The sequence below is a fragment of the Semicossyphus pulcher genome, unplaced genomic scaffold, assembly GCF_022749685.1.
Source record: "Semicossyphus pulcher isolate SPU_LCO1_2020_fin unplaced genomic scaffold, fSemPul1.0.p SCAF_11, whole genome shotgun sequence".
NCBI classification, from domain to species: domain Eukaryota; kingdom Metazoa; phylum Chordata; class Actinopteri; order Labriformes; family Labridae; genus Semicossyphus; species Semicossyphus pulcher.
The window spans coordinates 30678091-30692500 of NW_027211615.1; the positions used below are offsets into that span (position 1 = coordinate 30678091).

The window sequence follows — 14410 nt, forward strand, 5'->3', positions numbered from 1 at the left end:
AACACAAAGTCCTCCTGTTGTTTCTCCTCACATGTCAGATTAATGAAACACTCACATGAGTACCTGCTGGGTATCTCATGTGGAGCTTTAAACAGTGATGTTAAACATGACGATGAAGTGACAGACGAGATAGTTTAAAGTCCAGTTTCAGCTCTGATGAACAGCAGGTAAACACAGGTGGAACGTGTGTTTAGACTCAAACGAACCAGAGCTGCTTTAAAGTGTCTGAGTTATTATTATTGATCAAAGAGAACAAAGAGCTCGTTTTAGTATCTGACACCTGAAAATCAGTACACCTGTGTTTAACACGTCTCAGTCTGCAGAAGAAGAAAAGTTTGTGCAGACGTCCTGTGAACACAAAGGCTGAAACAAAGAGATTTGTTTGTGATCCTGTTGACAATGCCACCCGGTGTTCAACTTTGTTTACCCACAATGCATCACAAACTGTAGGAATCATCGTGCAGGTGAGTCGGACTTTAACGTCAGTCAGAGACTTTAAACGTGTGACTGATCGATGAATCCACACATGATCAGACGCAATGAGGCCGCTGCTTTATGATGAAGGTAAACTATGACACACAGTTACCATGACGACCTGTAATGTAAATATGAATATCACAGTGTTACCCCTTAACTGAACACACGCTGTATTTTAACATCAATGATGACCTTCAGTCTCTGCAGCTCCTCATCGTCATGGCAGCCAGAACCAAATGGGAGGCGGTGAAGGGCCATGTGACAAGATGTCCCGCCCACGACCCCGATGCCAGACAGGAAACGAATCTGGAGAACGCCGACCCCGAGCTCTGCATCAGACTGCTGCAGGTGGGAGCACTGACACCTGGTGGACACTGCAGGGAAGAGCACCTCAGACTGGTCTCAGAGCAGCAGCCTGTCGATCAGCTCAGAGATCAGCTAGTGGACCACATCAGACACAAAGCTCTGATGTGGTCTGTCACACGTTTTAAAGCTGTTTAAGACGAGTCAAGATGATTAAAAGCAGAAAGCACAGTAACATCAGTGTTTGGCTCCTCAGCAGACTGAGGACATCCTGCTCGGGGGCTGCTAGCTCAGCTCATCAGCTCATGCTAACCATAACATCACTGACAGTTTCGTGATCTTTGGACAACATGAGTCCACTCTCACGTCTCTCTCATGTTCTCTAACTTACCTCCTCTGTAACAGAATAAATCCACTTCCTGCACCTGCACAATAACAAATGTGACTGACTGCTGTCTCTCTTCCTGCTGATAGATCTGTCAATATGTGTTATCGGTGTTATTTCATCGTTGCTGCCATTGTGGACCCGTGATGACCTCTAATTCTAAAACAAAAACACCTGAAGAGAGAGTCTCTTGGTCCCTGAAATCCTCCTCCTGTCTCTGAACGCCCCATGACCCCTTCAGGTGCCCTCCGTGGTGAACTACTCAGGTTTGCGTCGGCGGTTGGAGGCCAGTGAGCGGTCCTGGATGGTGCAGTTCCTGGAGCTGAGGGGTTTGGACCTGCTGATGGAGGCGTTGGAGCGACTGTCGGGTCGTGGCCACGCTCGCATCGCTGACGCTCTGCTGCAGCTCACCTGTGTCACCTGTGTCCGTGCCGTCATGAACTCATCAGCAGGTCTGCACTTCATCCTGGACCACCACGGCTATGTCAGGACGCTGACCCAGGGTGGGCTCCTGTCCTCGCTCTGTCTCCTCCTGTCTCTGAATCCCTCCTGTCACATGTTCACCGACTGTCTTCCTATTGGCTGCTGGGGAGTCACATGACCTGTGCCTGTGTTCACCTGTGTGTGTCCCCAGCTCTGGACACATCCAACGTCATGGTAAAGATGCAGGTGTTTGAGCTGCTGGCTGCCCTCGCCCTGTTCGACCCTCGGGGACACCACCTGACTCAGGACGCCCTGGACCACTACAGGGTACGCTGCACACCTGTCCTCACACCTGTCCTCACACCTGTCCTCATACCTGTCTTATACCTGTCCCTAAACCTGTCCTTTCCACCTGTCTGACACCTTTCTTACACCTGTCCTTACACCAGTCCTCAAACCCCTCTTACACCTGTCCTGACACCTGTCTTACACCTGCCCTCATAACTGTCTTACACCTGTCCTTACACCTGTCCTCATATCCGTCTTACACCTGTCTGTACACCTGCCCTCATACCTGTCTTACACCTGCCCTAATAACTGTCTTATACCTGTCCTTACACCTGCCCTCATACCTGTCTTACAACTGTCTGACACCTGCCTTACACCTGTCCTTTCACCTGCCCTCATACCCGTCTTACACCTGTCTTACACCTGCCTTACACCTGTCCTTTCACCTGCCCTCATACCCGTCTTACACCTGTCATACACCTGCTCTCATACCCGTCTTACACCTGTCGTACACCTGCTCTCATACCCGTCTTACACCTGTCTTTACACCTGTCTTACACCAGTCCTTACACCTGTCTGACACCTGTCTTTACACCTGTCTTACACTTGTCCTTACCAAGCGGCAACCTCCGGTGTTAAAAAAGGAAGCCAATGCGGTGCAAAAAACTGCAGTTCCTCGAGTGGCCACTTGAGGCTCCAGAAAACAAGAAATAACATTACAGCAGATGGGAAAATGCCCATCTTTACAGCAGAAATAAACATGTTTACAGCCTGGTACAGAAAACTATGACTAATAACCGCTAGCTACGCTGAGGAGTATATAGCCTAGCTTCATAGCCGTAGCTGGCTGATTCATGCGGCCCGCCCATAGAGCTCAGCCGTAGGCTTTAGCTCGGTCCCGCTCCGCCTCCTTGCCTGCCTCTGGATTAGCCGACTCTGGCATTTCCAATATGGCGACCCCCAGCGGCAGCGCAATTCGGGGCTTCAAGACGCTGCTTCAGAAACCAATGGGTGACATCACTGAGACTACGTCCATTATTTATACAGTCTATGGTCCTTACACCTGTCCTTACACTTGTCTGACACCTGTACTTACACCTGTCTTTCAACTGTCCTTACACCTGTCTTACACCTGTCCTTACACCTTTCTTACACCTGTCTGACACCTGTCCTTACATCTGTCGTACACTTGTCCTTACACCTTTCTTACACCTTTCTTACACCTGTCTGACACCTGTCCTTACACCTGTCTTACACCTGTCCTTACACCTGTCTTTCACCTATCCTTACACCTGTCTTACACCTGTCCTTACACCTTTCTTACACCTGTCTGACAACTGTACTTACACCTTTCATACACCTGTCTGACACCTTTCTTACACCTGTCCTTACACCTGCCCTCATACCTGTCCTTACACCTGTCTTACACCTGTCCTTACACCTTTCTTACACCTGTCTGACAACTGTACTTACACCTTTCATACACCTGTCTGACACCTTTCTTACACCTGTCCTTACACCTGCCCTCATACCCGTCTTACACCTGTCTGACACCTGTCTTACACCTTTCTTACACCTGTCTGACACCTGTACTTACACCTTTCTTACACCTGTCTGACACCTCTACTTACACCTTTCATACACCTGTCTGACACCTTTCTTACACCTGTCCTTACACCTGCCCTCATACCCGTCTTACACCTGTCTGACACCTTTCTTACACCTGTCTTACACCTGTCCTTACACCTGCCCTCATACCCGTCTTACACCTGTCTGACACCTTTCTTACACCTATCCTTACACCTGTCTTACACCTGTCCTTACACCTGCCCTCATACCCGTCTTACACCTGTCTGACACCTTTCTTACACCTATCCTTACACCTGTCCTTACACCTGTCCTTATACCTGTACTTATAACTGTCCTTACACCTTTCTTACGCCTGTCCTTACACCTGTCTTCACACCTGTCTTTACACCTGTCTTACACCAGTCCTTACACCTGTCTTTACACCTGTCTTACACTTGTCCTTACACCTGTCCTTACACTTGTCTGACACCTGTACTTACCCCTTTCTTACCCCTGTCTGACACCTGTCCTTACACCTGTCCTTACACCTTTCTTACACCTGTCTGACACCTGTCCTTACACCTGTCTTTCAGTCTTTTACCTGTCCTTACACCTGTCTTACACCTTTCTTACACCTGTCTTTCACCTGTCCTTACACCTGTCTTACACCTGTCCTTACACCTTTCTGACACCTGTCCTTACACCTGTCGTACACTTGTCCTTACACCTTTCTTACACCTGTCCTTACACCTGTCTTTCAGTCTTTTACCTGTCCTTACACCTGTCTTACACCTGTCCTTACACCTGTCTTTCACCTGTCCTTACACCTGTCTTACACCTGTCCTTACATCTGTCTGACACCTGTACTTACACCTTTCATACACCTGTCTGACACCTGTCCTTACACCTGTCATACACTTGTCCTTACACCTTTCTTACACCTGTCCTTACACCTGTCTTTCAGTCTTTTACCTGTCCTTACACCTGTCTTACACCTGTCCTTACACCTGTCTTTCACCTGTCCTTACACCTGTCTTACACCTGTCCTTACATCTGTCTGACACCTGTACTTACACCTTTCATACACCTGTCTGACACCTGTCCTTAAACCTGTCATACACTTGTCCTTACACCTTTCTTACACCTGTCTGACACCTGTCCTTACACCTGTCATACACTTGTCCTTACACCTTTCTTACACCTGTCCTTACACCTGTCTTTCAGTCTTTTACCTGTCCTTACACCTGTCTTACACCTGTCCTCATACCCGTCTTACACCTGTCTGACACCTTTCTTACACCTATCCTTACACCTGTCCTTACACCTGTCCTTATACCTGTCCTTATAACTGTCCTTACACCTTTCTTACGCCTGTCCTTACACCTGTCCCTACACCTGTCTGACACATGTCTTTACACCTGTCTTACACTTGTCCTTACACCTGTCCTTACACTTGTCTGACACCTGTACTTACACCTTTCTTACACCTGTCTGACACCTGTCCTTACACCTGTCCTTACACCTTTCTTACACCTGTCTGACACCTGTCCTGACACCTGTCTTACACCTGTCCTTACACCTGTCTTACACCTTACACCTGTCTTACACCTGTCCTTACACCTTTCTTACACCTGTCTGACACCTGTCCTTACACCTGTCATACACTTGTCCTTACACCTTTCTTACACCTGTCTTACACCTGCCCTCACAACTTTCTTACTCTTGTCTTTCACCTGTCCTTACACCTGTCCTCACAACTTTCTTACTCTTGTCTTTCACCTGTCCTTACACCTGCCCTCACAACTTTCTTACTCTTGTCTTTCACCTGTCCTTACACCTGTCCTCACAACTTTCTTACTCTTGTCTTTCACCTGTCCTTACACCTGTCCTCGTGTGATTAAAACAGGTCACAACAGAAGTCGGACTGTTTCTGACCTCCACCTCGTCCTAGTTTAATCCATCTAAGAACGTGTGTTTCAGTTCCACCTGTTTTTCTGACCCTCAGAGTGAAGATACAGGTTAAACGTGGATGTTCAGGTGTTTAGGTGAATGTAAAACACCTCAGAGTGTTTGAACGTCCTGTGTTTGTGTTCAGAGTCTGAAGAAGCAGCAGTATCGCTTCAGTGTGATCTTGAACGAGCTTCAGAGCACTGACAACGTCCCGTACATGGTGGCGCTGATGACCATCGTCAACGTGCTCGTTTTGGGACAAGAAGACCTGAGGAGGAGGGACCGAGTGCGTCGGGAGTTCATCGGTACAGATCATCAATACATCACTGACATCACAGATAGTAAAACACTCATAATGTTCAGCCTTTGGACTCATGATGAGTGATAACAAAATCCTCTGTTTAAAAAGTCAAATGCATATCGTTACAGGACTGCAGCTGCTGGACCAGCTTCACCGACTGAGGTAAAGATTTATTTAGATATATAATCCAGAGTGCAGAGAAAAGGACGGCTGACAGCCTGAGACCAGTGACCGTCAGTGAATACAGACAGCTGGGGTTCTGACCGGACAAGTTTAAACACATTTCATGCTCTGAAGGACTTTCAGAGCTGAGAATAGTTTGGGTACCGGTCATTAAATTTTTTCAGTTTCATGAATTCCATCTTAACACAAACGAAACAAGAGGAAGTAAAAATACAGCATGAAACCTTTACACCTATGAACCCAGGTCAGACCATGTTGACCCACTTACGTACGTACGTCTGGGCCAGTGACTAAATACTCAGTGCCCAACATGTGGGACAGTTAGTGTGTCTCTGTCCTCAGGGAGACGCAGGACCAGGACCTGAACATCCAGTGTGATGCGTTCGAGGACTCACTGACGGAGGATGAGGACGAGATGGAGCGACTGTATGGAGGCATCGACATGAGCAGCCACCAGCAGGTGTTCAGCTCGCTCTTCACCAAGGTAACACAACCAAAGACCTCCACCTAAAACACCTCCATCTAAAACACCTCCTCCTAAAACACCTCCATCTAAAACACCATTTAAAACACCTCCACCTAAAACACCTCCATTTAAAACACCTCCACCTAAAACACCTCCATCTAAAACACCACCTAAAACACCTCCACCTAAAAAAAACATCTCCACCTAAAACAGCTCCATCTAAAACACCTCCACCTAAAACACCTCCACCTAAAACACCTCCATTTAAAACACCTTCACCTAAAACAGCTCCATCTAAAACACCTCCACCTAAAACACCTCCACCTAAAACACCTCCATTTAAAACACCTCCATCTAAAACACCTCCATTTAAAACACCTTCACCTAAAACAGCTCCATCTAAAACACCTCCACCTAAAACACCTCCACCTAAAACACCTCCATTTAAAACACCTCCACCTAAAACACCTCCATTTAAAACACCTCCACCTAAAACAGCTCAATTTAAAACACCTCCTCCTAAAACACCTCCATCTAAAACACCTCCATCTAAAACACCTCCATTTAAAACACCTCCACCTAAAACACCTCCATCTAAAACACCTCCATCTAAAACACCTCCACCTAAAAAAAACAGCTCCACCTAAAACAGCTCCATCTAAAACACCTCCACCTAAAACACCTCCACCTAAAACACCTCCATTTAAAACACCTCCATTTAAAACACCTTCACCTAAAACAGCTCCATCTAAAACACCTCCACCTAAAACACCTCCACCTAAAACACCTCCATTTAAAACACCTCCATCTAAAACACCTCCATTTAAAACACCTTCACCTAAAACAGCTCCATCTAAAACACCTCCACCTAAAACACCTCCACCTAAAACACCTCCATTTAAAACACCTCCACCTAAAACACCTCCATTTAAAACACCTCCACCTAAAACAGCTCCATTTAAAACACCTTCACCTAAAACACCTCCACCTAAAACACCTCCATTTAAAACACCTCCACCTAAAACACCTCCACCTAAAACACCTCCATCTAAAACACCTCCACCTAAAACAGCTCCATTTAAAACACCTTCACCTAAAACACCTCCACCTAAAACACCTCCATTTAAAACACCTCCATTTAAAACACCTCCACCTAAAACAGCTCCATTTAAAACACCTTCACCTAAAACACCTCCACCTAAAACACCTCCATTTAAAACACCTCCACCTAAAACACCTCCACCTAAAACACCTCCATCTAAAACACCTCCACCTAAAACAGCTCCATCTAAAACACCTCCACCTAAAACACCTCCACCTAAAACACCTCCATTTAAAACACCTCCACCTAAAACACCTCCATTTAAAACACCTCCACCTAAAACAGCTCCATTTAAAACACCTTCACCTAAAACACCTCCACCTAAAACACCTCCATTTAAAACACCTCCACCTAAAACACCTCCACCTAAAACACCTCCATCTAAAACACCTCCACCTAAAACAGCTCCATTTAAAACACCTCCACCTAAAACACCTCCACCTAAAACACCTCCATCTAAAACACCTCCACCTAAAACAGCTCCATTTAAAACACCTTCACCTAAAACACCTTCACCTAAAACACCTCCACCTAAAACACCTCCATTTAAAACACCTCCACCTAAAACACCTCCATCTAAAACACCTCCACCTAAAACAGCTCCATTTAAAACACCTTCACCTAAAACACCTCCACCTAAAACACCTCCATTTAAAACACCTCCATTTAAAACACCTTCACCTAAAACAGCTCCATCTAAAACACCTCCACCTAAAACACCTCCACCTAAAACACCTCCATTTAAAACACCTCCATCTAAAACACCTCCATTTAAAACACCTTCACCTAAAACAGCTCCATCTAAAACACCTCCACCTAAAACACCTCCACCTAAAACACCTCCATTTAAAACACCTCCACCTAAAACACCTCCATTTAAAACACCTCCACCTAAAACAGCTCCATTTAAAACACCTTCACCTAAAACACCTCCACCTAAAACACCTCCATTTAAAACACCTCCACCTAAAACACCTCCACCTAAAACACCTCCATCTAAAACACCTCCACCTAAAACAGCTCCATTTAAAACACCTCCACCTAAAACACCTCCACCTAAAACACCTCCATCTAAAACACCTCCACCTAAAACACCTCCACCTAAAACACTTCCATCTAAAACACCTCCACCTAAAACACCTCCACCTAAAAAAAACATCTCCACCTGAAGCACCTCCACTAAAAAAAAACACCTTCATCTAAAACACCTCCACTTGAAACACCTCCATCTAAAAGCACCTCCACCCGCCCCCTCCAGGTGTCCAGCAGTCCGTCCTCGATGCAGCTGCTGTCCATCCTTCAGGCGTTGCTGTTGGTGGACCCGGACAGAGCAGAGGTGTGGTCCACTCTGGAGCTGCTTGCTGACAGAGCCAGCCTGCTGTCCCAGGACTGTAAGTCATCACTCTTTATCTACATCTCATCTTCACCAGAGGGCAGGTCCACAGTGTGGAACGATCTCAGAACCAAGGTGGACCAGGCTCAGTCTAATGGCTTGGTGGGGACTGGTTTTACTGAATAAGGTTGAATAAGTTGCACATTAAAACAAAGGATCCAATGCCGCTTCAACAGTTACTGGGTATCATTGTTTACACGTGGTCTGTCGGTGGTTTGTGAGTGGTTTTAAATCAATTATGCATCAATATTTGGTCTATGACTCTCTCTTCAATAAACAAGATAAAAAGACGTCTTTCTTTGTTCTTCCTGGTTGGTTTGGAGGGTAAGAACAGGAAGTCTGAGGGCAGGCTTCATAATGTTGGGGAAGTGTCCTAATCAGGTGTGTGTGTGTGTGTGTGTGTGTGTGTGTGTGTGTGTGTGTGCGCGTGCGTGCGTGCGTGTGTGTGTGTGTGTGTGTGTGTCTGGTTCCGATATTTCGGACCTGCGTGTTTGTAGCTGACTTAGATTCTTCAGATAGTCTGCTGGAGAGGCTCCTCCCCCACAAGTCTCCCTCAGCCAATCACAGGATCGAAACCATCGACAGGGCGGTACAGACTCCACTCCTGGACAGTCCTCTAGGCCAATCAGAGTGTTTTATCAAGGACGACTCAATAGCAGCCCCTTCTCAAGCTCCTCCCTCTGTTACAGCCCATCCTCCCCCTTCACTGGGTTTGAAAGCTCCTCCCCCTCCTCCCCCATTACCTGGTATAGGACCTCCCCCCTTACCTGGTATGCCAGCTCCCCGCCGTCCTCCCCCATTACCTGGTATGCCAGCTCCTCCCCCTCCTCCCCCGTTACCCGGTATGCCAGCTTCTCCCCCTCCTCCAGGTGACATCATCGTAGCTCAGACAGCTCAGGGGTTGGGCAGGTCAGGTTACAGCTCCGCCCCCTGCCCTACCCTTCGTATGAAGAAGCTGAACTGGCTGAAGCTCCCGTCCAGAGCAGTGACAGGTCAGTGAGCCTCTGACACGTTTTCACCTCCTGTTGTCCTCCCTGTGTTTACTGGTTCTGGTCCAAGTCTGGCTCAGGTCCGGGTCTGCTCTAGGACTCTGGTATTCATACCTGGATGTCTGAGGTAACTCTCTGAAGACACAGTGTCTTCATGTCCGTCTCTGCAGCTCATCAGTCCTTGTGGACGTTGGTGTCCTCAGATTTAGTGGAGCCTGATTACTGCAGCATCGAGCAGCTCTTCAGTTTTCCTCCGACTGAGACCAGAACCAGAACCAAAGCCACGACTAAGCCCAAAGAGGTACAGCAGGTCTTTCTGCAGCAGTCCCCCTGATCAGTTTGGTGTTTAAGGCCCAGCTAACATCCTCTCATCGATCGTCTTTTTGTCTTTCACTTCATCCTCAGATTTCCTTCATCGACGCCAAGAAGAGTCTCAACCTCAACATCTTCTTGAAGCAGTTCAAATGGTGACCTGTTCTTTCATTGTCCAATGATGTCACACTCAGGCTGGGAAGCCAAAAAAGCTTTAACCATAGTGATAATAAATCTGACAAATCATTTCCGTCTCCGGACTGATGAGCAGCTGAAGTCAGTAGAGTAGAGATGTGGAGGGACGTCGGGCTGTTTGAAAGTAAAACAGCATAATTACCTATTAGCTTCTTTAAGACAACAGCTAACGTTAGCATGCAACCACTTCATAGCTAACATACAATATCATAGTGTCACATGATCAATAGTGCGGGAGTAAATACTCAGTTAATGTCCCAGGTAATGTGGGCTCGGAATTTACCCCTTGAATGCTAAGCTAACTAGCTGTCCCTCTTGTCCTACCTGTCCTTGCCTTAACCTCCTCATCTGTTCTGCACCTGTCATTTTTCTGTCTCACCTGTCTCCACTGATGGTCCTTCACCTGTCTCACCTGTCTCCTGTCTGTCTCTCTTGCAGTTCTCATGTGGACTTAGTGTCTCTGATCTGGAGAGGAGACAGGTCCAGGTTTGATGTGGAGGTCCTGAAACAGCTGATCAAACTGCTGCCAGAGAAACATGAGGTCAGAGGTCACAGTGACACTAACACACCTGTCCTACACCTCTGGTCAATCTGTTCTACACCTGTCCTACATCTTTCTGTAACATACCTTATACCTCTCATACCTGTTTGACCTGTACTTTATCTTATTATTATTTGTCGTACCTGTCTTTCACCTGTTTTGTAAAGGTTCCAGCTGTGCTGCAGTTTTTTACCCCACCTGTTCATCTCTTGTCCTTCCACACCTCTACAGGTAGAGAACCTGAAGTGTCACCAGGCAGACAGGGACAAGTTGTCCTCAGTGGATCAGTTTTACCTGCACCTGCTGGGCGTCCCCAGGTAGGACAAGAGCTCCACCTGGTGTTTCTTAAAACAGGTTGAACCCTAAAAGTTAGTAAAGAGTTGTGTAAATCTGTTGCTAGGAAACATCTGAAGTGCTGTCCAATCAGGAACAACCAGCTGTAAACAGGAAGTCTCTGTAGTATTACAAGCAGGCATAACTTTCAACATGACAGATTTAGAGGCTAACAGATACGTTTGTTTTACTTTTGTCTGCATATGTGGAGAAATAAGTTTCACAGTAAGTACTATTCATACAGCTTCTAATGAGAGGGAAGTACGTCGTAATGCTAAGCTAACTGATGCTCTTTACTCATTCATTCAAATGTAATTAATATGAAGTTTGCAAGTAGAGCTCTTTTGTGGTATTTTATTTAATGTAGTTGGAAATCTTCCTGTAGTTTAAGTCACAGGCATGGAGAGTAAAGTAGGTCAACACTTCCGGTATGATTTTCAAAGTAAAAGCCTGATCTGGAATTCTGACCCCTCTCATTTGTACTCTGTGCTTTTATTTTGAAGTGTTTCCCGGACGGTTATTTTATTTTTTTACTTTAGTTGACACTCTCAGTTAGTCAGTCAGTCGGTCAGTCACTCACTCACTCAGTCACTCAGTCAGTCACTCAGTCACTCAGTCACTCACTCAGTCAGTCAGTCACTCACTCACTCACTCACTCACTCAGTCACTCACTCACTCACTCAGTCAGTCAGTCAGTCAGTCAGTCAGTCACTCACTCAGTCACTCACTCACTCACTCACTCACTCACTCACTCACTCACTCACTCAGTCACTCACTCACTCACTCAGTCTCTCAGTCACTCACTCAGTCAGTCAGTCAGTCAGTCAGTCACTCACTCACTCAGTCACTCACTCACTCAGTCTCTCAGTCACTCACTCACTCAGTCAGTCACTCACTCAGTCACTCAGTCACTCACTCACTCAGTCACTCACTCACTCACTCACTCACTCACTCACTCAGTCACTCAGTCTCTCAGTCACTCACTCAGTCACTCACTCACTCACTCACTCACTCACTCAGTCACTCAGTCTCTCAGTCACTCACTCACTCACTCACTCACTCACTCAGTCTCTCAGTCACTCAGTCAGTCTCTAAGTCACTCACTCACTCACTCACTCACTCAGTCACTCAGTCTCTCAGTCACTCACTCAGTCACTCACTCACTCACTCACTCACTCACTCACTCACTCAGTCTCTCAGTCACTCAGTCAGTCTCTAAGTCACTCACTCACTCACTCACTCACTCACTCACTCACTCACTCACTCACTCAGTCACTCACTCACTCACTCACTCACTCAGTCTCTCAGTCACTCAGTCAGTCTCTCAGTCACTCAGTCACTCAGTCACTCAGTCAGTCACTCACTCACTCACTCACTCAGTCACTCAGTCACTCACTCAGTCACTCAGTCAGTCACTCAGTCACTCACTCACTCAGTCACTCACTCAGTCACTCAGTCACTCAGTCACTCACTCAGTCACTCACTCACTCACTCAGTCAGTCAGTCAGTCACTCAGTCACTCAGTCAAGTCACTCACTCAGTCACTCAGTCAGTCAGTCTCTCAGTCACTCAGTCACTCACTCACTCACTCACTCACTCAGTCACTCACTCAGTCACTCACTCACTCAGTCAGTCACTCAGTCACTCACTCACTCACTCAGTCAGTCACTCACTCACTCACTCAGTCAGTCACTCAGTCACTCAGTCAGGCACTCAGTCACTCACTCATTCAGTCACTCAGTCACTCACTCACTCAGTCAGTCAGTCAGTCAGTCACTCAGTCACTCAGTCATTCAGTCTCTCAGTCACTCAGTCACTCAGTCAAGTCACTCACTCAGTCACTCAGTCAGTCAGTCTCTCAGTCACTCAGTCACTCAGTCAGTCACTCACTCACTCAGTCACTCACTCAGTCACTCACTCACTCACTCAGTCAGTCAGTCACTCAGGCAGTCAGTCACTCAGGCAGTCAGTCACTCACTCAGTCACTCAGTCACTCACTCAGTCAGTCAGTCAGTCAGTCAGTCACTCAGTCACTCAGTCTCTCAGTCTCTCAGTCACTCAGTCACTCAGTCATTCAGTCTCTCAGTCACTCAGTCACTCGGTCAAGTCACTCACTCACTCACTCAGTCACTCACTCAGTCACTCACTCAGTCAGTCAGTCACTCAGTCAGTCAGTCACTCAGTCACTCACGCAGTCACTCACTCAGTCACTCACTCACTCAGTCAGTCACTCAGTCAGTCAGTCACTCAGTCACTCACTCACTCACTCAGTCAGTCACTCACTCACTCAGTCACTCACTCAGTCACTCACTCAGTCACTCACTCACTCAGTCAGTCAGTCACTCAGTCACTCACTCACGCACTCAGTCAGTCACTCACTCACTCAGTCACTCACTCACTCAGTCAGTCACTCAGTCACTCAGTCAGGCACTCAGTCACTCACTCACTCACTCACTCAGTCACTCACTCAGTCACTCACTCACTCAGTCAGTCACTCAGTCAGTCACTCACTCACTCAGTCACTCACTCACTCAGTCAGTCACTCAGTCACTCAGTCACTCAGTCAGTCACTCACTCATTCAGTCACTCACTCACTCAGTCACTCAGTCAGTCACTCACTCACTCAGTCACTCACTCACTCAGTCAGTCACTCAGTCACTCAGTCACTCACTCACTCACTCAGTCACTCACTGTCTCAGTCACTCAGTCACTCAGTCACTCAGTCAGTCAGTCACTCAGTCAGTCAGTCTCTCAGTCACTCAGTCAGTCAGTCTCTCAGTCACTCAGTCACTCACTCACTCAGTCAGTCACTCAGTCACTCAGTCAGTCACTCAGTCACTCACTCAGTCACTCAGTCACTCAGTCACTCAGTCACTCAGTCAGTCAGTCTCTCAGTCACTCAGTCAGTCAGTCTCTCAGTCACTCAGTCACTCACTCACTCAGTCAGTCACTCAGTCACTCACTCACTCAGTCACTCACTCACTCAGTCACTCACTCAGTCACTCACTCAGTCAGTCAGTCAGACACTCACTCAGTCACTCAGTCACTCAGTCACTCAGTCAGTCAGTCTCTCAGTCACTCAGTCGGTCACTCAGTCAGTCAGTCACTCACTCACTCAGTCACTCAGTCACTCAGTCACTCAGTCAGTCAGTCACTCAGTCACTCAGTCAGTCAGTCTCTCAGTCACTCAGTCAGTCTCT

General features: G+C 47.0%; 1 protein-coding gene across 1 annotated transcript in view; it reads left to right on the plus strand.

Annotated features, from left to right (window-relative positions):
- The first annotated feature begins 696 nt into the window (after positions 1 to 696).
- Positions 697 to 14410, plus strand: part of LOC138612151 (inverted formin-2-like) — a 24168-nt gene continuing 10454 nt past the window's right edge. Inside the window, exons 1-12 of the mRNA XM_069685464.1 lie at positions 697 to 825; positions 1407 to 1668; positions 1800 to 1915; positions 5541 to 5700; positions 5825 to 5858; positions 6222 to 6363; positions 8706 to 8838; positions 9338 to 9832; positions 10000 to 10130; positions 10235 to 10296; positions 10775 to 10877; positions 11109 to 11194. Coding sequence (XP_069541565.1) covers positions 697 to 825; positions 1407 to 1668; positions 1800 to 1915; positions 5541 to 5700; positions 5825 to 5858; positions 6222 to 6363; positions 8706 to 8838; positions 9338 to 9832; positions 10000 to 10130; positions 10235 to 10296; positions 10775 to 10877; positions 11109 to 11194 — 1853 coding nt within the window. The remainder of the gene's footprint in view (positions 826 to 1406; positions 1669 to 1799; positions 1916 to 5540; positions 5701 to 5824; positions 5859 to 6221; positions 6364 to 8705; positions 8839 to 9337; positions 9833 to 9999; positions 10131 to 10234; positions 10297 to 10774; positions 10878 to 11108; positions 11195 to 14410) is intronic.